The 25,130-nt window shown below is 44.6% G+C and overlaps 1 protein-coding gene across 1 annotated transcript in view; it reads left to right on the top strand.

The window, feature by feature from the left end:
- Window positions 1-10,000: 10,000 nt before the first annotated feature.
- myo1eb (myosin IEb) overlaps window positions 10,001-25,130 on the top strand; it is a 77,876-nt gene continuing 62,746 nt past the window's right edge. Inside the window, exons 1-7 of the mRNA XM_034173735.1 lie at window positions 10,001-10,221; window positions 14,180-14,317; window positions 17,042-17,131; window positions 17,222-17,316; window positions 18,726-18,813; window positions 18,906-18,995; window positions 19,082-19,213. Of these exons, the coding sequence (XP_034029626.1) occupies window positions 10,219-10,221; window positions 14,180-14,317; window positions 17,042-17,131; window positions 17,222-17,316; window positions 18,726-18,813; window positions 18,906-18,995; window positions 19,082-19,213 (636 nt within the window). The 5' untranslated portion in view covers window positions 10,001-10,218. The remainder of the gene's footprint in view (window positions 10,222-14,179; window positions 14,318-17,041; window positions 17,132-17,221; window positions 17,317-18,725; window positions 18,814-18,905; window positions 18,996-19,081; window positions 19,214-25,130) is intronic.

Here is a 25,130-nt window from a genome sequence, read left to right as displayed (position 1 = left end):
GCTCAGGTCTCTTTTTTTTTTTTAAACATATGAACAACTTTATTCTTGTGATTTTTTTTTTTTTGTCAAAATGACAAAACGTTATTCATTGAAAAAAAATATTCTCAAATGATTAATATTCCAACTTTGTTCTCCAAATGCGATTCTTGTAAAAAGTTTTTTGTTTGTTTTTTTGAATGTGAGATGTTTATCTTCGTGTCTTTTTTTTTTTTTTTCCCTTGTTCAATATTTTTTGTAATTTATTTTGTATTTATGGTGCATTAAAATATTCATTCAGCTCAGCCTGCTGTGGATCAATGCCTCAGATTATTGATCACCTGCAGGGGGCGCAGCTGTACAGTCAGCAGCAGACATCAGATACACAGATTTACTACATAGAGTTGAGCTGTACAAAAGACCGGCCCCGGGCGTCGGGTCGCGGCCCCGGGCGTCGGGTCGCGGCCCCGGGCGGCGGGTCGCGGCCATCTTGGAAGGTTGAAGCGCTGCAGCGGTCTCGCTCTGTCAGGGTTAAATGCTCTGAGCTTGTAATCACTGCCGATTCTCTGGCCGACTTCTTCTCCGTTATTTACATTTAAGACGTGAAAACTTGTGCTTAGGTGAATTCAGATACGTAGATTTGATTTCTGAAGTCAGATTGATCATAACTGTTGATCATTTCTCCCTATAAGGCTGCAAATGGAGTGTAAAGTGGAGCTGCTGTCAATACAACCCCTGGCAATAATGATGGAATCACTGGCCTCGGAGGATGTTCATTCAGTTGTTTAATTTTGTAGAAAAAAAGCAGATCACAGACATGACACAAAACTAAAGTCATTTCAAATGGCAACTTTCTGGCTTTAAGAAACACTATAAGAAATCAAGAAAAAAAAGATTGTGGCAGTCAGTAACGGTTACTTTTTTAGACCAAGCAGAGGGAAAAAATATGGAATCACTCAATTCTGAGGAAAAAATTATGGAATCATGAAAAACAAAAGAACGCTCCAACACATCACTAGTATTTTGTTGAACCACCTCTGGCTTTTCTAACAGCTTGCAGTCTCTGAGGCATGGACTTAATGAGTGACAAACAGTACTCTTCATCAATCTGGCTACAACTTTCTCTGATTGCTGTTGCCAGATCAGCTCATCCCCAAAACTAACACCTGCATCAAATCAGATCTGCTCGTTAGTCTGCATCTAAAAAGGAGTGATCACACCTTGGAGAGCTGTTGCACCAAGTGGACTGACATGAATCATGGCTCCAACATGAGAGATGTCAATTGAAACAAAGGAGAGGATTATCAAACTCTTAAAAGAGGGTAAATCATCATGCAGTGTTGCAAAAGATGTTGGTTGTTCACAGTCAGCTGTGTCTAAACTCTGGACCAAATACAAACATGGGAAGGTTGTTAAAGGCAAACATACTGGTAGACCAAGGAAGACATCAAAGCGTCAAGACAGAAAACTTAATATGTCTCAAAAATCAAAAATGCACAACAAAACAAATGAACAAATGGGATGAAACTGGAGTCAACATCTGTGACCGAACTGTAAGAAACCGCCTAAAGGAAATGGGATTTACATACAGAAAAGCTAAACGAAAGCCATCATTAACACCTAAACAGAAAAAACAAGGTTACAATGGGCTAAGGAAAAGCAATCGTGGACTGTGGATGACTGGATGAAAGTCATATTCAGTGATGAATCTCGAATCTGCATTGGGCAAGGTGATGATGCTGGAACTTTTGTTTGGTGCCGTTCCAATGAGATTTATAAAGATGACTGCCTGAAGAGAACATGTAAATTTCCACAGTCACTGATGATATGGGGCTGCATGTCAGGTAAAGGCACTGGGGAGATGGCTGTCATTACATCATCAATAAATGCACAAGTTTACGTTGATATTTTGGACACTTTTCTTATCCCATCAATTGAAAGGATGTTTGGGGATGATGAAATCATTTTTCAAGATGATAACGCATCTAGCCATAGAGCAAAAACTGTGAAAACATTCCTTGCAAAAAGACACATAGGGTCAATGTCATGGCTGCAAATAGTCCGGATCTTAATCCAATTGAAAATCTTTGGTGGAAGTTGAAGAAAATGGTCCATGACAAGGCTCCAACCTGCAAAGCTGATCTGGCAACAGCAATCAGAGAAAGTTGGAGCCAGATTGATGAAGAGTACTGTTTGTCACTCATTAAGTCCATGCCTCAGAGACTGCAAGCTGTTAGAAAAGCCAGAGGTGGTGCAACAAAATACTAGTGATGTGTTGGAGCGTTCTTTTGTTTTTCATGATTCCATAATTTTTTCCTCAGAATTGAGTGATTCCATATTTTTTCCCTCTGCTTGGTCTAAAAAACTAACCGTTACTGACTGCCACAATTATTTTTTTTCTTGATTTCTTATAGTGTTTCTTAAAGCCAGAAAGTTGCCATTTGAAATGACTTTAGTTTTGTGTCATGTCTGTGATCTGCTTTTTTTCTACAAAATTAAACAACTGAATGAACATCCTCCGAGGCCGGTGATTCCATCATTTTTGCCAGGGGTTGTAGAAACCTTGTGTCACCAGTCGACTCGTGCTGATTCCTCTTTTTCTCTTTGACAGCGCAGGATTAGAACAAAATTATCCAGTGCTGGACCGCAGCCCGCTGCCCGCTGAGGAAGGGGAGCTCCTCGTCATTGCGGACAGCCAGCTGCAGGTGACAGGGAATGATACGAGTCTTCCCACTGTCCCGAGCAGCTCCGCTGTCCAGCTGGAGGATCCCAGCGGTCAACACTCGAGCACAGCCCCGCCCCCCAACTGACAGTGGACACGGCTGACTGGAAACAGCAATCCAACACAGGAGGAGCAAGTCTTCGCCTTGGCTCTGGCTTTACTGCCTGTTTTGCCTCTTCTGCTCATGATTTCGTTCTAATCCTTCGCTGTCAAAGCACAGAGGGGAAAAAAGGAATCAGAGAGTTGACTGATGACATGGTTTCTATTGACAGCAGCTCCACTTTACGCTCCATTCACAGCCTTATAGGGAGAAACGATCAACAGTTATGATCAATCTGACTTCAGAAATCGAATCTACGTATCTGAATTGACCTAAGCACAAGTTTTCATGTCTTAAATGTCAATAACGGCGGAGAAGTCAGCCAGAGAATCAACAGTGATCACAAGCGCGGAGCGTTTAACCCGCTGCAGCACTTCAACCTTCCAAGATGGGCAGCTCAGCGCTCCAGGTCACCTGAATAATCAGGTCCCATCTTATCTTAGGGACCTCGTAGTACCATATCACCCCAATAGAGCGCTTCGCTCTCAGACTGCAGGCTTACTTGTAGTTCCTAGGGTTTGTAAGAGTAGAATGGGAGGCAGAGCCTTCAGCTTTCAGGCTCCTCTCCTGTGGAACCAGCTCCCAATTCAGATCAGGGAGACAGACACCCTCTCTACTTTTAAGATTAGGCTTAAAACTTTCCTTTTTGCTAAAGCTTATAGTTAGGGCTGGATCAGGTGACCCTGAACCATCCCTTAGTTATGCTGCTATAGACGTAGACTGCTGGGGGGTTCCCATGATGCACTGTTTCTTTCTCTTTTTGCTCTGTATGCATCACTCTGCATTTAATCATTAGTGATCGATCTCTGCTCCCCTCCACAGCATGTCTTTTTCCTGGTTCTCTCCCTCAGCCCCAACCAGTCCCAGCAGAAGACTGCCCCTCCCTGAGCCTGGTTCTGCTGGAGGTTTCTTCTTGTTAAAAGGGAGTTTTTCCTTCCCACTGTTGCCAAGTGCTTGCTCACAGGGGGTCGTTTTGACCGTTGGGGGTTTTACGTAATTATTGTATGGCCTTGCTGTTGGGGAAAGTGTAGTGACACGGACCCACAACAGGGGGCGCAAATGAACAGTCAATAGATGAGCCAAAAGGTAATTTAATGTTGTGAATGTGCACAACGATGATACAATCACAGAATCTGATAGCAGTCAATACACCAAGGTGACGTGTGGGCAGGCTCGAGGATAGAAGACGTCTGTCCTGAGAAAAGCCGGAACCACACGATTCCGCCCCCACAGAACCTGGTGAATACTGGAGCCGCCAAGTCCCGAATTCCCAGGTGATCACCGTCCCCGACTGTCGGATCTGGTACTGCTGGCGAGGAGCACAAACAGTGACATGTGGGTGTGTGCACACCCAGTAACAAAAACAGTCAGAAGGTGGAAAGTCACCTCCACCTCTAATCACACACACGTGCAGCTCCTGTTAAATCACTTATCTGATTGGAGTGTGAAGCGAAGCCGTCGCTGATCACACCAAACGCCAATCCCACAGATAAGGAAACACTTACAGGAAAACGGCTGCAAAGAAGTTCAGACTATTAGTCAGTGTTTTCAGTTTAGCAGAGAATTACCTTCACAGGTAGATGATATCTCGGCAGCGAGGTGGAGATGACATCCGGCTTTTATGGAGAGGATTGATGAAGTGGAGATGGGTGACAGCTGTCATGAGTTGATGTGTGACAGCTATCACTCCCGATTGTGTCCGTGGCAGCAGCGCCCTCTCGTGCCTGAAGCCCGCACTTCAGGCAGGGCGCCCTCTGGTGGTGGGCCAGCAGTACCTCCTCTTCTGGCGACCCACACAACACTTGTCTTACAATATAAAGCGCCTTGGGGCAACTGTTTGTTGTGATTTGGCGCTATATAAATAAAATTGATTGATTGATTGATTGACCAAAATACCTGCCTATTATGGGATGTCTATGCCCAGATAACGGTCACTGATGTGACCAATCACAGCTGGGGGAGGGGTCTGACGCTGTGATTGGCTGTTTATGTCTCGTCCTGAGCTCCTCCACACAGGTCCAGGAGCCTCATGTCCAAAGACTGTGTACACACCAGGATCAAAATCTGTGGTCATCTAACTGATAAAATTCACTTTAAAACGTGGGACACATCAAGGATATTTGTCCAACATTGTTTGCAATCTTTATTGAACCCCTGGCACAGGCAATCAGACAGAACAAATGTTTCAAAGGCATCAACACAGGACAACAGGGACATATCGTTGGGCTTTTTGCAGATGATGTCATTGTATATCTCCAGGATCCAGACAGTACTTTTCCTCAACTAATGACAACTTTGGAAGATTTTGGACAATACTCAAGGTATAAATAAACTGTAACAAAGACACAAATTCTGTCACTAAACTAGTCCCCTAACTCAGAACTTACTGTGAAAAACCGAAATAAATGGAATATTAAAAGAGTAAAATACCATGGGGTAGTAATAGTAGTAGTAATGGCAAACCTGAGGGAATATTTTTATCCAGCTCAAGTGAGCTCTCTGGTTTGCGTACGCTGCCCTCTATATCAGGCAAAAAGGAAAGACAGAAATTAATGTTAAACCTTTCCAAATGCAAACAGCATTAAGAGATAAAAGGAACATCTTATATCAGGAAAATTATCATGAAATTATACATCAAACCATGAATATGTGAGCCAGAATTGTAAAAGAATATGCTATGGAAGGTGAGAGCAAAATGCTTGTTTTGCCTCCGATTTTAAACCTGGAAGAGGTGACCTCAGAGTTATACCCCCCGGCTCTTTCTGTAATACTGTCCCTCACAAAGTGCAAACTCCAACTATTCTACACTTTTAAATTTATTCAAAGTCACAATGGAAATCAGGATTCTGAAGAACTGATGCATGAGATCCACCCATTCAGAACCAAGAACAACAGGTACAAAGAGTTTTATAAAACTCTCCATGGGCGTCACAAAGGAGGACCTTATTTCACAACATCCTTCCCTTATTGGTCCCCTTGGGCATTCAAGGGAGATCCAACTCCCTGCCCAAGACCCGCGCAATAACAGGACGTTTATGATTTATAATGTAACTGTTGTGTGGGCCGCTGAAGAGGCGGTACTGCTGGCCCACCACCACAAGATGGCACCCTGCTTGAAGTGCGGGCTTCAAGCTCGAGAGGGCGTCGGAGCGACCGGGAGTGACAGCTGTCACTTATCATCCGTACCAGCTGTCACTCATCCACTACTCATCACCACCACCATAAAGGCTGGACTGCAACTCCACCTCTCCGCCGAGAAATCAGCTACCATTCAGGTAATATTCTCTGCTGTACTTAACACTGACTAATAGTCTGATCTTCTTTGCAGCCGTTTTCCTGTGGTGTTGCCTTATCTGTGGGATTGGCGTTTGGTGTGATCAGCGATGGCTTCGCTTCACACCCCAACCAGATAAGTGGTTAGACAGGAGCTGCACGAGTGTGTGATTGGAGGTGGAGGTTCTCCCTCCTAACTGTATACAGACTGTGGGATTACTGAGTGTGCGAACTCACACTCATCAGGACTGTCTCTGTTCTCTGCCAGCAGTACCGGGTCTGACTGCTGAAGACAGCGGCCACCTGGGGCGCAGGGCTTGGCGGCTCCGGTGTTCTTCAGCTCCGTTGGTGGTGGAAGCTGTGTGGGATCCAGCTCTTCTCTCGCCAGACGTCTTCTATCGTCGAGCCTGCCCACACGTCACCTGGTGTATGATTGACAGTCCACTATATTGTTATTGTCTGTACATCGTTGTGCGATTCACAACATTAAATTGTTACTTTTGGCTTATCCATTGTCCGTTCATTAACGCCCCCTGCTGTGGGTCCATGTCACGACACTTTCACAGCAGTAACCCAAAATCTCTTGGTCCTGAGTGGTAAAACTGGTTTAATCCAGTTCAACATGCACATTCCAACAGATAACAGAGAAAAGTATATGAAACTAAGAATACAATCCTAAGAAAAATAACTACTTTAATACCAAAACAAATAAAGAAAACAATAATTAAACACACAAATATATCTACCATTGGCTTCAGACAGTGGATCAATACAGGCATCACTGCAGTTCGTGTGCTAGTCAAAGGAGGGAAATTCAAGAGTTTTGAGAAGCTCCAGACAGAATTAGAAATTGGAAATGAAATTTTCTTCAGAAAAATGATAATATCCTCAGAGGGTAATGACGTAATAGCTATTTTAACTGAAGCATATACAAAACCTAAACAAACAAACAAACAAAAAAAAAACAAAGCTCCAAACTATATCAGGGACTCCAGAAATAAAAGGCCCTTTTCCACTACACAGAACGAGCTCTACTCAGTTTTTTTTTTTTTTTTTTTTTTTGCTTTTCCATTAGGGATAGTTCCTGGTACCGAGGCGATAACACTGGCTATGTTAAAGTGGGAACAAGAACTGGGTATGGAAACATCACAGGAGGATTGGCGTTCAATGTGGGGCACTCAACATCTCAACATACAACTACAAGCTCAACGAAGAGGAGAGAATTCGTCTGGAAGAAGTCAATTTGTTTCTTTATTACACCACACATCAAAAGTAACCAGGTTCAGTTCCCACAGCCGTGCTGGAGAAACATTTTCATTCCATCAATGTTCAAATCATATGGGATGCGCAAATGCTGGGTTGGGTTGGGAACAGGCTGACACGGTGCAGTTAGGGTTAGGAGACGGGCTTAGGCTTAGAATAGTAAAAGAAATGTCACTCGTCTCATGATGGGAGGATGAAAAAAAAAAGCCATGACTGGCTGCACCAACCAGCTGTTAGAGGGTGAATGAGTCATGCGTTGAATCACCATGTTAGATGCATTTGCAGACCACATATGATTTGAACATAGATGGAATGAAAATGTTTCCTATTAACAAAAAACAAACTCCTTGCCTTTATAGCAATATGTGTGCAGTCAGTAGCTCCAATTACATTCAGGAAACCGGCTGCAAATTGCACTTTAATGTTGGAATGTGATGTAACTGGATGACATTTGGATGATTGCGTTCCACACAGCTGGTGGCTCGGTACACAGTTGACTGGCACACACCTGACTGATCAGCCAGCTCCTGCTGGAATGCCCCTGTTGCCAGGAAGCCCAGCATGGTCAGTACCTGTGTGGGCACAGACAAACCCTGGCTCCTCACTGTATTACGCTCTTGGCTGGCCGCAATTTTGCACGCAACTCCAGTGACGGTGGCCTCGGTAAATGGAACGCAGCCACTGTTTGTGCCATTTTCCTCATCTGTGGAATTTCTGTGTTTCTCTGCTTAACCCTAAACATGGCAGGCTTGGCAGCCACCGAAGGTCAAAATGCCCCGCTGTTTTTCCTCCAGAAAAATCTCTACAACCTTGGTGAACCTTTGGCTCCCCCTCTTATCTTTCTGCCCTCCCCTACACATGTTGTCAAGGCAACTCCAGACATTATGCACACACAGACAGAAAATGATATAAACTTATCTGCACACTCACGCATGATGCACGCCTCCCCTACCAAGATTTCTACCCCCCCCCCATGTCTCTGACCCCCCCCCCACACACACACAGCTTTCCGTTTTCCCCCAAGCCCGTAGCTGTGCAGGAGACGGCTGCAGCCTCCCCACATTCATATTGCATCAATTTGGATACATAAACAATCAAATGTATATGTGTGGTTGTTTTAATTCTGATGTGTGCCATTATTATGTTGAACTAGCAGTAATTATGGAGTAATTGCTGTATTTTTTTTCTGAGGTAATTGGGTGTGATATGAATTGCCCTTTTAGGGATCAATAAGTTGTTTGACTCTTTGAAGGTTGAATCTTGGATTTTGCTGGTTTTATATCCATCCATATAAGTGCAAACACGTGGGTGTGTTAGTTGTTCATCAGTGTGTCTCAAGTGTTCCACTCCGGTAAAGTTAGAAAGATATTCACAGATTCCAAGTTCACGGCTCAACAGATCTGAAGAGAAACGTGGTAGAAAAACAAACAACACTAGTTTCTGTCCTCAGGAAGGTAGACAACCCAATTTTTATCCATCTGAGCTGGAAAAATAACACTAATCTGAACGAGCAGAGGGCAGAGAAACGGACACTTAGGGACTGTCTACAAAGTGCAAAAAAAAAAAAAAAAGAACCAGAAATTATTGACTAAATCATTTTAACAAGGAGTGATATCACCAAATTCACTGCACACATCAGTGGTGTTCTGTTTATTAAGCTACAGAACTCAGATTGTAAAAAAGTCATTTTAAAATGTATATATGCAACCTGCTGTTTACAGCACCTGGTTTGGGGATTTTGGATTTCTTTCACTCGGTGGTGAGGAAGTCATTTCTGTCATCAGCTTTTCGTAGCAGTTCTCAGTTTGAACAACAGGGGTCTCTCTTTGTCAAATGTATTTGAGTTCTGTAGTAAATCTGGTGACACCACAATAACTTTGATGCGATTGAAAATTTAAACAATAATTTATTTTTTTTCCAATCTGAGTTCTGTAGTTTAATAAACAGAACGCCACTGATGTGTGCAGTGAATTTGGTGATATCACTCCTTGTTAAAATGATTTAGTCAATAATTTCTGGTTCTTTTTTTTTTTTTTTTTTGCACTTTGTAGACGGTCCCTAAGCTTCCGTTTCTGCCCGTTCAGATCAGTGTTATTTTTCCGGCTCATATAGATAAAAAATAAGGTTGTCTACCTTCCTGAGGTTACAAACTGGTGACGTTTGTTTTTCTACCACGTTTCTCTTCAGATCTATTGAGCCGTGAACTTTGACCCTGTGAGCATCTTTCTAACTTTACCGGAGTTGATGTTCCTCGTCACTCTGATGACGTCATGGTTTCACACCTCCACGTGTCCGCGGAGGAACCACAGCTGTAGACAGGCGCGGACGGAAGCCGTGAACTTGCCGTGACACCGGACATTTCCACGCTCACGTCACTTTTGATCCATCTGAACGTGACGTCAAGACGGACTGACGTCACGTTTCGTGCTGACGCCAGTTTCTGGGTTTTCAGTTGGAAATCCACGCCTCTGGCCACGGAGACCCCTGTGTCCCGGATCAGGTCCAGAGAAACCCCCCACGTGGTGTGTGATGTTTCCTCATCCTCCTCATCTGAGTCTCACTGAGGAACCTCAAACCTTTGGTCTTATGGAGCGCTGTCATGCTCGAACTGGCCGCTGGGTGGCAGCACGTTTCCAGCTGTGCTGACTGTTGTGTGGCGCGGTGTGGGCGTGGCCTTACCTGTCCACACCTGCAGGCTGCAGAGGATCAGACCGAAGAAGGAGACGCGGAAGGAAAATGTTTCATCTGAGAAGAAAACGCTGATTTCATCTGACCCGGTTCGTGTGTAAAGGTTCTGATCCGAGTCCAGTTGGCTTCAGAGGCGTTGGACGTGGACACACCTGAACTTTGTTCCCAGTTTGTGTCGGAACCCGGAAGTGACACCATGGTGAGTTACAGAGACTTTTTTTCTTTTTCTTCTTCTTCTTCAGAACTTTCTGATTCTGTTTCAGACTTTTCTGAAGTCACAAAGTTCTTCTTTTGAAAACTAAAAGTGAGAATTAAAAAGTAAGCGGTTAAAAGTAAAAGTAAACAATGTTCACAAAGAAAAGCAGGAAACAACAAAATGTTTGTCAATAAACTATGGTTACCATGGAAACAGTCTGCTGTTCAACACCTGTGAAGTTATTAACTCAGGGTCCAACAGTGTGGTGTCCAACATGTGGTACGGGGGCCCCAGGAGGCCCTCAGGTCTCCACACAGATGGACAGAAAGTCAGAAGGGCGTTTACCTCCACACAGCTCCATAGGAAGGCGGAGCTTATGTGATCACACCCATTTATTTGTATGTTTGTGTGTGGAAGGTCAGAGGTCAGTGCAGTGTGTCGCCGTCTTGGCCGCGTGACACAACCGCCCTGCGTTTAGTCCTCGCCATCTACACGTCATGCCACAGTCAGGTGACAGGTGGGCGTGTACTTTTAAAGCACGTCCTCACTGTCAGCAACGTCATGTGACACGATACGTTTTAAATACAACAATACGTTGTTTAAAAATCTGGTCCCATTCATCAGAACCAAGGCAGGTTAACCAGCCAATCACATGCTGGAGGTGGAGCCTTGAAGGAGGCAATCATTAAGTTTAGCTGTCAGGTAGCTGGAGGCTAACCGCGAGTTTCTCACTGGCCGCTGAGTCCTGACATCACATCCTGGGTGTGTGACGTCGCATCACGTGGTTTGAGTGTTTTAAATTTTGTAATAAAAAACAATTACTCACCTTATAGTGATGCTTTGACTCCGCCCACATCCTCTGTCAGAGCAGTGGCTCCTCCCCTCTGTGAAATGATGCACAAACAAAAAGCTCATAATCTGCCAGTAATATTAATCACTTATTGTTTATTGGTTCTTACAGTTTAAAAAATGTGACTTTATTTTATTCTTGTCATTTCACATGATTTTTTTTCTCCAGTGTCAGGGTTTAAACTCTGACCCGGCCCACGAGCAGACACACTGGGGACACTGACAACGACTCAGTGGGCGGAGCATCTGCTGGACCAACAAAATAAAACTAAAATAAATGATGGATCAAGAAGAAAACCGTGGACAAATACACAACACCAGGGTGAGGGACAGAGTCCCAGAGGAACTGTGTGTCCATGTAGGAACTCAACGTTACACCAACAAGACTTCCTGTTGGTCTTGGGGACATCAAGCTACATGTCCTCACTTTGAGACATTTCTGGGTTCGGGGTCTCCAGCTTTGCTCCTTGACAGCACCTGTCTGACTCGTACCTGATTAACGCTGGTGTTTCCCAGCTCGTGATTGGCTAATTAACTCCATGGAGTTAATTAGCTGTGGGTGGAGTCAGGAGAGCTGGAAAAGATGCAGGACAGGTGCTGTCCATGAGTGACCTGTGGACAGGCAGCGGTAGGGGGCAGTTGTCGTGTTGTACAGATCCAGTCCACCAGAAAACTGTTCAGACAGAAAAATATCAAAACCCTGTCAGCAAGAATCCTGTATGTGGGAACACAATGCCAAATTAGACTTTTCGGGAGACTGAATCCTTCGACCCGTAGGGATGGGTATTGATACAATTTTATCTATCGATTCTGCTTGTTGATCCAATTCCCTTATCAATACCTCCTGTGAATTTTCTGTGTACTAAAAGTCGGCTTCACAGGTTTTCTATGCCAACAACATTTTATTGAGTCTTTAAGTAAATAAATATGAAATTGGTCACTGGATCCTTAAACGCTGGACATAAACAGAATCTGTAGTTTTTGTCTAAAGCATTTCCTTTCAGACATTAACAGCCTGAATGTCTCTCCGTACAGCTGAGCTGAACTCAGCCGGCTGCTGCACGTCAGCATCAATGTCATTCAGAAAGAACACAGAATGTCTCATTTTGGGAGGAAAAAAATGTTTCAGTCTGTTGTAGTTTGTTGTCTGTGTTCCAGCATTTGAAAAGAGGTGTCATTTGATTTAAACGGTGATTCACTTTGAAGTTATTAATTCCAGCTGGACTCTAACGTGACTCGGCAGAGAGCCGCGCAGCGTTTGGAGCAACGGAACGAAGAACAATTCTCATTTCTTTCTCACAACAAGACAAGAGTCCCAGTTAGTGACTTTAATCAACACTAAAGTGACTCACAATTGACATTTTTAAATGGCTTTGAGAGGAGTTAAGAAGCCGACTTACTGCTTCTGAAAAACAGTGAAGCAGTAGGTCAGAGCACTGCTTCATTGCTTCATTGCTTTAAGCAGAGTTGTGCTGCAGATGCAGTTGATTCCAGACCTGCTGCAGGGTCTGGAATTGACGTAAAGAAATGATCATTTTCCCGATAAAATACCCTCAAAAACAGCGGCCGCTCCGAAGGACCGATAAGGGAATCGTTAAGCAAAAAGGTGACTGATGTCACTGGATTGAATCATTTCTGAATGATTCTCGAAAAGAACCGGTTCTCCGTACCCAACCCTGTCTCCCCATAACCCTTCGTTGGAGTGAGCAGTTGAAGATGAGTGAGTGAGTGACTGAGTGACTGAGTGAGACTTAATCTTCTGATCCATTGCAGCAAGCTGTCGGTGAGAGCAGATGAGTCTGTAGTCTGGTTTCAAAGACAGACCTCAGCAGACTGCTCCACGGAGAAGGAGCAGAACACTTTGTGGCCTGCTGACTTCTTTTTCACCTTTGCACCACAAAGAAATATTTCATTCAGTGGCAGGAGTACGTTGGGTTTAATCCAAGTTTCACCCAAACTGATCATATCTCACTGATGTTTCAAAATGAAATCAAGTCACTGATTTAGATGATGAATATTAATTAAGTCGGGACAAAGAGAGCCACTGGGTTTGGAGGACGACGTGTCTGTGCTCCCGCTGAATGTTGTGTTTGGTGGATGAGTGTGCGCTCTGAGTGCTCTTATAGTTTTTATGACTTAACTTTTCTGTTTCATGTTACATGTTTTGGGGATCTGAGTTAATTTTTTTTTAAGTGAAGCTCTGAGGTGTTTTTTGTGCTGCTTTTTGTCCCAGCAGCACCTGAATGCCGCATTTGTTAAACTAACAAACTTTGCTGTAATTCCACAGACACGCCCTGAAACACACGGCGTGCTGCAACATGCGACACAGAGGAATGCTGGGAATCCAACCTGAGCTCTCAGCGCCACAGCAGGAGACGAAGCACACGGTTTCTCTTGTCAATGCATGTGATCAGTCATTTATCATCCATCCATGTACTGAACCCGCCTGTTGCATTTATGGGTCTGTACATGGAATTTATTTGGTAAAATTCATATGTGCAGAACAATATATGAATAACACATGAAGTGTAAAACACGCTTATTTCCAATGTGGTCGTCTTGATGACTGCAAGCAACAAATCGAAATAAATACAGTTTAAAACAGCTCAATATATATCGGGATAAATATTAAAAAATTAAACAGCGATATCGATAACGACAGATAAAAATACCATCGGACACTTTCACCATAACATCAAAAGTCCTAACCGGCCCGAGCGGCGCCGTATGGGAGCGGAGACCTGACCTTTCTTCATTTTGATGCCAAAGTTTCTGGTGTTTCAGTAAAAGAATTTGAGCTGATTTGAACTTTTATAAACACTTTAGATGCAACAGCATCAGCAGATAGGAAGTGATTGGTGCGTCTCCTCGGTGCGTCTCCACTGTCCTTGAAACAGCGTCACTTCCAGCTCACTGACATTTCTGACTTTCTCTTTCATCCAAACAGGACTAACTTTGATCTGTGGTGGTGATCTGTTCTGGATGAGCCGCTCATGAACAGATTCACGTTCCACATTCGTGACCTCCTCGACCTCAGACACATCCTGTCCCCACGGTGTCCACCGTGACCTTCACACAGATCACAAAGTGTGATTGATTGATTTGTGCACAGGGCAGTAAGGAGCGCTACCACTGGCAGGCTCAGAACGTGAAGGTGAGCGGTGTGGACGACATGGTGCTGCTGTCAAAAATCAGCGAGGACGCCATCACAGACAACCTGAAGAAGAGGTACATGGACGACTACATCTTTGTATCCTTTCTGTGTGCTGAGACTCCGTGTTTGGAGACATCGTGAAAACAGGTACAACTGACATGCAAATAAATCATTTATTTTAAGACTAAACAAGACAAACGTGAAGGTAACTAGAAAAACTGGGCCAAAAACAACAAACACAACTGTCATAAAACAGACACAAAAAAAACAACAGACACAAAAAAAACAACAGACACAACTGTCATAAAACGGACACAAAAAACAACAAACACAACTGTCATAAAACAGACACAAAAAAAACAACAGACACAAAAAAAACAACAAACACAACTGTCATAAAACGGACACAAAAAACAACAAACACAACTGTCATAAAACGGACACAAAAACCAACAGACACGACTGTCATAAAACGGACACAAAAACCAACAGACACGACTGTCATAAAACGGACACAAAAACCAACAGACACGACTGTCATAAAACGGACACAAAAACCAACCGACACGACTGTCATAAAATGGACACAAAAACCAACAGACACGACTGTCATAAAACGGACACAAACAAACCAACAGACACGACTGTCATAAAACGGACACAAAAACCAACAGACACGACTGTCATAAAACGGACACAAAAACCAACCGACACGACTGTCATAAAATGGACACAAAAACCAACAGACACGACTGTCATAAAACGGACACAAAAACCAACAGACACGACTGTCATAAAACGGACACAAAAACCAACAGACACGACTGTCATAAAACGGACACAAAAACCAACAGACACGACTGTCATAAAACGGACACAAACAAACCAACAGACACGACTGTCATAAAACGGACACAAACAAACCAACAGACACGACTGTCATAAAACGGACACAAACAAACCAACAGACACGACTGTCATAAAACGGACACAAACAAACCAACAGACACGGCTGTCATAAAACGGACACAAACAAACCAACAGACACGGCTGTCATAAAACGGACACAAACAAACCAACAGACACGGCTGTCATAAAACGGACACAAACAAACCAACAGACACGGCTGTCATAAAACGGACACAAAGTAAAGTGACTTGAAGAAGATGTGATGCGTTTATGGATGATTTTGTAGTTGTTGAAGTTGGTGTTGAATTTGAGACTGTGGTCTGGTCGTGACAGTTTGATTGGAGCTGAATAAACACTCACGTTCACCTCATGTCCACAATACTTTTTGTCTGCCATCGTTGGAGAGGGACTGTCGTGTTTTTGTGTACTGATAGTAACACCCAGATCCACAACTCAGCAGGTAATAAATACTTTACAATTTTCCAGGAATGGAAGAACAGACAACGGCAGCAGCGGACAAACTGTTTTCCACCAGTCTGAGTGCAGATTAAAGCTTTGTGGACTTTAAAGGACTGCAGTTCTCACTGAAGGAACAATAACAGCTTTTTACCCGGCACCATCAAATGTGGCCAACGGCTGTTGTGAAGGCTTTGTGTCCGTCCGTCCGTCCGTCTGTCCGTCCGTCTGTCTGTCTGTGCTCAGCATCAGTCCAGTCCTTTTACTGCCAGAGTCTTCAAATTCACAGGGAACGTTCTTGGGACACAGACCTTGGACAGGTTCAGAGATGGCCAACCTGGACCTATTTTAAGAGGTTAAAAAGTCACATTTTGTTTCAATCTTTTCAGTTTTGTTTTTGAGTAACGGGTGTGGCAGGCAATCAGAGTGGAGCGGCCCTGTGACATCAGTGGCTGCTCTCTCCAAAATTGTTTCCTTTTGTCTGTTTATACGAGGTCTGTTAGAAAAGTATCCAACCTTTTTATTTTTTTTTTAAAAAACCTGATGGATTTGAATCACGTGTGTTTGCATGAGCAAACCTTGAACCTTCGTGCACATGCGTGAGTTTTTTCACGCCTGTCGATTGCGTCATTTGCTGTTAAGCAGCCTTTGTGTGAGGATGGGTGGAGTCTCTCGTCGTTTTATCTTTGCAAGGAAAATGGCAGAACAACTGGAGCAGCGCGACTGCATCAGATTTTTCCAGAAACTGAGCGACAGCCAGGTGGAAACCATTCGGAAGATTCAGACGGCTTTCGGTGACGATCCTCTGGGCATCACACAGATTAAGGAGCGGGACAACCGGTTTAAAGACGGCCGCACAACGGTGGAGAGCGAGCCACGCTCCGGTCAGCCATCAACATGCTGAAATGACCAGATCATTTCCAAAGTGAACTCTGTGGTGATGTGGGACTGTCGTGTGACTATCTGAGAAATTGCGGAAGAGGTGGACATCAGCACTTTTTCGGTACATTCCACTGTGACAGAAGATTTGGCCATGAAAAGAGTGGCGGTGAAATTCATGCCGCTGGCTTCGACACGAAGCTGATGACGGAGCAAAAGCGCCACTGTGTTGAGGCCTCACAGGACATGTTGGGACATGCCCAGCTCGTCCACCTTTCAGAAGATTCAGACGGCTTTCAGTGGCTTTTCAGTCATGTGACTATCCAAGAAATTGTGGAAGAGACCAACCAATCAGCACGAGACACAAAATGGCCCAATTTTGTACAATTATTAATATTTATTTATTGTGAATCCTCGACACGTCCTGACCCAGAACCACCTTCAGGCCCAGATTTCCACTCACAACATGGACCTCACATTTGTGTGAAATGTTCTGCTGGCCCTTTGTGTGTGTGTGTGTGTGTTTTTTTTTTTGTTTGTTTGTTTTTTTGGTGCTCCTTGATGCAGCTCACTCAGACCTACATCGGCCCGGTTCTGATCTCTGTGAACCCGTTTAAACAGCTGCCATATTTCACAGACAGAGAGGTGGAGCTTTACCAGGGAGCGGTGAGGACACACACACACACACACACACACACACACACACACACACTCTCTCTCTCTCTGACTCACCAAATGTAACACTGCCCCCTTCAGGCGCAGTATGAGAACCCTCCTCACATCTACGCTCTGGCTGACAACATGTACCGCAACATGATGATTGACAGCGAGAATCAGTGTGTCATCATCAGGTAGGCGGGTCTACAGACACACACACGGATGATGTTTAAGGAAACACAACATGAGTGATGACGCTGATACGCAACACTTTTACTCAGTGCAGCATGCAGGGCGGGTTTAGGAAGGGCTCTGCTGCCGGGCGCCCAGGTGGACATTTGGTCCATCCTTACCTCCTGAAGGTAAAGGTGCCTGCTGGGTGTGTTCTTGGCCTCGTTCAGTCACCAGAGTCCTCAAGCAGGACCCAGACACATGAATGTCCCTGCTGACATCAGTGAAAACTCAACACGTGACCACACACGTGTCCGATGGTCGAGTCCAGGAAGTGACTGACCTGGACCCTGGGCTTGATCGAGAACCGTCTCAAACCCAGACAGGTCCGATCAGGGCTTTGCTCTGAACACATCGCTGGAGTTATTGGGTCCATTTGTCATTCCTTCACAAAATCTTGTTCATTCATTCATGCGACTCTTCCCAGGGGGCGACAGCTACAAATGCCTTCAAGTGAGAGGTGGCGAGGAGGCGGACTGTAGTTCTGACATTTATCTTCAAAGTGACCTTGATTCAGGAAATCAAAATAGTTGTTTGTCTTGAAAACAACTTTAGATATCGATATGAACCAAAACAAACATCACCTGCTGGTAGGAAACATTTTTCAATATTTTCACTCAAATTGGCAGCATTGGGGTCTCCTCTTGCCCTGCTGGTTCCAGAAAGACCTGACCCGACACCCAGTCCATGAAGTCAGTGAACAGTGTAGGAGCCAGAACACATCCCTGAGGAACACCAAATGCCACTGTGAAGATGTCAGGGACTCCACCCACACTCTGAAAACACTTTGTGGGCATGAAACTAGACTACTCTGGTCCCTGGGCAGCACGCAGCGGCTCTGAATCCTCTTTCAAAGTGTCCGGCACTGAGACCTACTACGACTGCTAAAACCCCTGTAGTTGTTGGGGTCCAGGCAGCCACATGTTCCTTTTGAGAGAGCAACATCAGTGTTACCCGTCTTCCAGATGGAATGACACAGCACTGAAACCGCAGATCCCTCAAGGGGTTCACTGAGATCCAACATCCTGGCAGAAGAATCAGACCACTGCTCAAAGCCACCAACCCAACGGAACAGAACAGGCATCCTGCCACAAGGTGTCTGTTTCCTCTGGAGGCAGATGAAGGGACAGGCTCCATCTCAGTCCAAGTCCTGTCTCCACTCTGACTCTAATAAGTATCTCCAGGTTTACCAGAGCCGCTGGACTTGCTGTGTTGCCTTCAGTGGTTTTGCTACTTGTGACTTCAGTTTTACGATCTTAATGGATGAAGGTCCACTTCAGAATCAATTCATCATAGTTCCAAAAGTGCGACTGTTCAGAGTTCGACTGATGTCCCAGAACAAAATCAGCTTTCTGCGTTTTCTTTGTTCCAGCGGAGAGAGCGGAGCAGGAAAAACTGTCGCTGCCAAGTTCATCATGAGTTACGTGTCCAAAGTGTCTGGAGGAGGAGACAAAGTCCAGGTCAGTCCACCTCTCATCCTCTTTGGACTACAGTACCCCTTCTGAGTCCCGAGCACTGCTTTGCTAACGTGTGTGTGTGTGTGTGTGTCCAGCATGTTAAAGACATCATCTTGCAGTCCAACCCCTTGCTGGAGGCCTTTGGAAATGCCAAAACTGTCCGCAACAACAACTCCAGTCGTTTTGTCAGTTCACACAAACATATACTGTACACACACAAGTACACAAATTAGTTTTTGAATGTTATTTGAGCTGCTTCATCTCCTGTTAGGGTAAATACTTTGAGATCCAGTTCAGTCGAGGAGGAGCTCCAGATGGAGGGAAGATCTCCAACTTCCTGTTGGAGAAGAGCAGAGTGGTGTCGCAGAATCCTGGAGAGAGGAACTTCCACATTTACTACCAGGTACTGCAAAGTGTACTACGAGGCGCTCCAGGTTTTACAGCCTGCAGTATTTATGTCGCTACAGGTGCTTCAGTATTTGCTACGACACACTTGGTGACAATAAGCAAAAGTTGCAGGAGGAGGAGGAGGTCTGGGGTTTACTTGTGTCTGTGAGGTTGACATGTATGTATGGAGTACCTTAGCAAAGATTTCATGGATGTCGGTGAAACTTGGTCCAAAAGGTCAACTCAGGAAGACCTTGGACAGGTTTGACATTCACCACTTTGCTGTTCTAATTCTGACCACCAGGGGGTTATGTCTCTGAAACATTGTGAACATGAAAATGCCAAAAGACTTCATGCTGATGAAACATGCTGCTGTAGATTTCAACTTGCTCGGCCGCTTGGTGAGACCTCGCTCGGCCGCTTGGTGAGACCTCGCTCGGCCTCTTGGTGAGACCTCGCTCGGCCGCTTGGTGAGACCTCGCTCGGCCGCTTGGTGAGACCTCGCTCGGCCGCTTGGTGAGACCTCGCTCGGCCTCTTGGTGAGACCTCGCTCGGCCGCTTGGTGAGACCTCGCTCGGCCGCTTGGTGAGACCTCGCTCGGCCGCTTGGTGAGACCTCGCTCGGCCGCTTGGTGAGACCTCGCTCGGCCTCTTGGTGAGACCTCGCTCGGCCTCTTGGTGAGACCTCGCTCGGCCGCTTGGTGAGACCTCGCTCGGCCTCTTGGTGAGACCTCGCTCGGCCGCTTGGTGAGACCTCGCTCGGCCGCTTGGTGAGACCTCGCTCGGCCGCTTGGTGAGACCTCGCTCGGCCGCTTGGTGAGACCTCGCTCGGCCGCTTGGTGAGACCTCGCTCGGCCGCTTGGTGAGACCATACAAGTAGAAAGGCTAGATTGCCAAATCAAGATCTTGTTCCACTGAGTTCTGTTTGTGAGTTTGCGGCCCCGAGATTTCAGCCATTCGGCCACGAGAGTTGGGGTCATTTACTTCTGGTCGTCTGGCAGCAGTAACACCAGATGCACTTTTAAAGCACAGTTTCTGTGTTTTCTTGCTCTTTCTGCTGTGGGTTCAGCAAGTTATCCCCTTGAAGTATGTTCAAAGTGTGAATGTTATTCAGGACAAAACGGAAAATCATGGTCAATAATAATTCATTATTCATAAAACATGTATATAAACACAATAAAAGCACATCATAAGGTCATTTAAAAAAAGCATCACAGTAAAACTCATAAATATAACCGTATAAAACTCATAAGTACGAGGTCTGTTCATAAAGTATCGTACCTTTTTTTTTTTTTTTTTTTTTTAACTATATGGATTTGATTCATATGTTTTCACATCAGACAAGCTTGAACCCTCGTGCGCATGCGTGAGTTTTTCCACACCTGTCGGTGACGTCATTCACCTGTGAGCACGCCTTGTGGAAGGAGTGGTCCCGCCCCTCGTCAGATTTTCATTGTCTGGGAATGGCGGAATGATTTGGGCTTTTTTTCCATCAGAATTTTTTCAGAAACTGTTAGAGACTGGCAGCTGGAAACTATTCGAAAAATTTATCTGGCTTTTGGTGAAAATTTTACGGGCTTCACAGAGAATAAGGACTATTACTACAGCTTTAAGGACGGCCCACAATGGCGCTCGGCGCGCCGCGCTCCAAGCCGCGACGACAGGCACGAACCACCGGATTATTTCTAAATGATCGCTCTGTGGATCTGGGACCGTCGTGTGCTCTTTCTCTGGTTATCACAAGAGCTGGACATCAGCCATTTTCCGGCAGATTTCACTTTTAACAAGAGATTTTGTCATGGAAAGCTGCGCGGAGGCTTCGCGCGTCATGACCGATTCGCTGTTCGAGCGAGACAAAGAACGCCTCCGTTTCAGCGTGTTAGAGGACAAGTTGGGACATGCCTATCTCGGCTTTCAATGCTTACCAGTCGAGTGAGTTATAAGAGAAATTGTGGAGAGCTGGACATGTCCCAACTTGTCCTCTGACACGCCTGTCTCTAACAACTTCTGAAAAAATTCTGATGGAAAAAAAGCCCAAATCATTCCGCCATTTCCAGACAATGAAAATCCGACGAGGGGGCGGGACCACTCCTTCCACAAGGAGTGCTCACAGGCAAATAACGTCACCGACAGGCGTGGAAAACTCACGCATGCGCACGAGGGTTCAAGCTTGTCTGACGTGAAAACATATGAATCAAATCCATATAGTTTAAAAAAAAAATAAAAAGGTACGATACTTTATGGACAGACCTCGTATAACCGTATAAAACTCATAAATAGCACAATAAAAGTCACCAAACACCATAATAAAATCATCAATCAATAAAATCAAACACCATAAAATAATCACAGTATTCCTTTGAAGTAATGCTGGGGAGAGGTGGGAGGTTATACAGGGCTTCATCACGGCGTTGCTTTGCGCCATGCGGCTCCGCCAGGACGTGCGGGATTCCTCCGCACGTCTGTCTCAATGTGCCGAAAAAGTGCTGATGTCCATGTCTTCCGCAATTCCTGTACTAGTCAGAGGACATACCGGATCAAGACAGCGTCCAGTTTAGAAATGAACGGCACATTCCACTGTTACAGGAGTTTTTGTCATGGAAAGAGGAGCGGAGGAATCCCGCGTGTCGCGGCAGAGCCGCATGGCGCAAAGCAACGCCGTGATGAAGCCTCACAGGACATGTTGGGGCATGTCCAGCTCATGCTCAATTTCTCGGATATTCACACGACTGAAAAGCAACCGGAAGCCGTCTGAAAGCCACCTGAAAGCCGTCCTGTGAGACCAACATGGAGGTGGTTTTGTCCCGCGCAATGAGCGGCACGGTGGCGCATTCATCCCCTTCTTTTTCCATGAAAAAAACTCCTGTAACAGTGGAATGTGCAGAAAAAGTGCTGATGTCCACGCCTTCTGCCTTTTTTGTGGAAGTCAGACGACGTCCCGGATCAACAAAGCCTTCACGTTGGAAATGATCTGGTTGTTCTAGCGGGGTTTGAGCCTGTCGATCGGAGCGCGCCGCGTTCTCAAATGCTGTGGGCGGTCTTTAAACCGGCTGGAGCACTCCTCAATCTGTGTAATCCCCATAAAATCGTCCCTGAAAGCCATATTAATTTTCTGAATGGTGTCCACTTGGAGGTCTCTCACAGTTTCAGGAAAAAATTGATGCAGCAAAGCTCCAAATCGTTCAGACATTTCCTTAACGATGAGGGGGGTGGACCACTGCTCACTCAAAGCCTGCTCACAGGCGAATGATGCAACCAACAGGCATGAAAAAACGCATGCGCACGAAGGTTCAAGCTTGGCTGATGCAATCACACGTGATTCAAATCCATATGGTTTTTGAAAAAAATAAATAGGTCAGATACTTTTCTAACAGACCTCGTAATCTCATCAATTAATGAAAGTCACAATAAGTGTGTAGTTTTTAATAAATAAATATATATAGAGAGGGGAGAGAGAGAGATCATTTACACTGGGATATCATTAAAATAAGTATAAATTGAACAGGGAACATTAAGATCTTAATAAATTAAAATAAATAGCAACTGTATCCCTGTAGAAGTGTAAACAACAAATTTAGCACCAAGTTTTGGACAGTAAAATAATGGACTAGAAGATAAACTCGTCTTTTGGACCAGAAATTGCATTTAAAAATAAAGTGTTGTGATCCTCGTCTCTTAGCTGCCTGAATAAACTTAACTTTAGCAACAAGGCAAGTTTTAAAAGACAGTTAATCAACTGCAAGATCTCCATTTTATATAAGATATATTTGCGGTGAATAGTTCCCGACGTGTGGGATACGTGGGTTATACCTTCAGCTTTCAACCTAACCAGTTCCTTTGCAAACCTTCACACTAATAACAGTTCGGCACCAATGAAGCATTTTTATTTTGAGAGCAGAGTGACTCTGTGAGCGATGATTGGGGCAGCTACAAAATGTAAGTCTCGGTAAAATATTCAGAATAATTGATCAAAACCTTTAACCTTATTTTGTGATGTTTGATATCATCGATTCCCAGCATATTCCAGTTTATAATACCCATGAATGAAGCGCTGGCTGCAGAGCAAAAGACCGGAAGTGAAGAACCCAATCTCCTCTCGCATATACGCGGCACAACCTCAGCGCCCGAGATCAGGAGTTGGCGTTTCATCGGTCATGCTCGGCCCCAGCTCAGGGTTTAGGTCCACATTTTCGGTTCTATGTTCTCTATGGTTTTCATATGTTTATACTTTTTCATGTACATCTCAGTTTGGTTCTGATTATTGCTTTTCTTGGTTTTGCGTTTTTGTCTGGTTCATTCTTTGGTTATCATATGTTTTGTACCTGGTGATTGTATTCTTTCACTCTGGGTCTTTTAAGTTACTTTAGTCTTAGTTTTGTTCTGTTAATCACATTTATCACATAATGCTTAGTGACAGGTTTTTGTTATTTTAATCTTGTGTTGCTCATCAGATTATGTTCCATTTGTTGTTTATTGCATTATTCAGTAGTCACCGGTTTTGTTTTCTGTTCATCACTTGTTCTCTGTTTAACCAATAGTTTGTTTTGCCATTTTATTGTATTCACTTTTCTGTACCAGTCAGTAACAGTTCCATTCTAGTTTTAGTTTTAATCATTAGTTTTCTTGTTTTCCCCTTTTTGACTTGTCACGTTAGTTTTGCCCCTTTTTGTTTTGCTCATGTTAATTATTTGAGCACGTCATGTTTCTCACAGTTAGTTTTTCTGTCACTCACTTCTCTTGCTTTGCACCGCTTTGTTTTGCCCCCCACACTCTCTTGCCTTTCTTCCCTCTTCTTTGTTCACTAAACCACACCTCTTTCCAGTACCTTCCTCACACCTGCTTCACATCACCCTGATTAGTTTGCTCCTTATTTAAACCCTCATAGTTCCACAGCTCACTGCCATATTGTTGACTCTGTTCACTTTCTCGCCTCTCATCCTGTTTGCACTCTTGTGTATTTTTTGACCTTGCTTGCGTACTCCGACCTCCACCTCGCCATTACCCTGAACTCAACCCTGTTTTTGACTTTGCCTCTGTTTTGCCTCTATTACTCCTCGATGGCGCTTGTATGAACTTTGTCTGTTTATGGACTACGACCCAGCCTGCACCATGTCTGATACCTCTGCCTGTATATCTGACAACCTGCGTACCAAATGGACTGCCTGGTTACATGATAAAGCATTTTATTCATCAAAACCAACCGTGCCTGACAGTCTGCATTGGTCTCCACCAGTCCTGACACCATCTCTCTACTTCTATGGTGAGACCTCGCTCGGGCTCCTCATACAAATCAAGGTTCACTTCAGATCATGTTCCTGTGCGCGTGAGCCCTCATGGAGCATGTTTGAGTTTAAGCAGCGACAGACTTGTTTAGTAGCAGATGAGTTTATTATTCAACCTATATGGTGACACAAATAACTTGGAGAAGGAGACATGGCAGAGACATGATCAGGATCAAATAGAAGACGGCACATTTGTCCATTTTCACCACGTCCCTGCTGCATTTACCTGTGACCTTTTGCCCTGTATAATGCTGTGACCTGTGACCTTTTGCCCTGTATAATGCTGTGACCTGTGACCTTTCGCCCTGTATAACGCTGTGTGATCTTTGACCTCTTGTCCTGTATAACGCTGTGTGATCTTTGACCTCTCGTCCTGTATAACGCTGTGACCGCTCATCCCGTATAATGCTGTGCGATCTTTGACCTCTCACCCTGTATAACGCTGTGCGATCTTTGACCTCTCACCCTGTATAACGCTGTGTAATGCTGTGGCCTCTCATCCTGTATAATGCTGTATGATCTTTGACCTTTTACCCTGTATAATGCTGTGTGATCTTTAACCTCTCGTCCTGTATAACACTGTACAATCTGTGACCTCTCACCTTGTATAATGCTGTGACCTCTCTGCCTATATAACTCTCTGACCTCTCGC

Source organism: Thalassophryne amazonica, chromosome 7, assembly GCF_902500255.1.
Source record: "Thalassophryne amazonica chromosome 7, fThaAma1.1, whole genome shotgun sequence".
In the NCBI taxonomy this organism is placed as follows: Eukaryota; Metazoa; Chordata; class Actinopteri; order Batrachoidiformes; family Batrachoididae; genus Thalassophryne; species Thalassophryne amazonica.
Note: the sequence above shows the minus strand (reverse complement) of the source record. Positions and strands in the feature narration are given on the sequence as shown.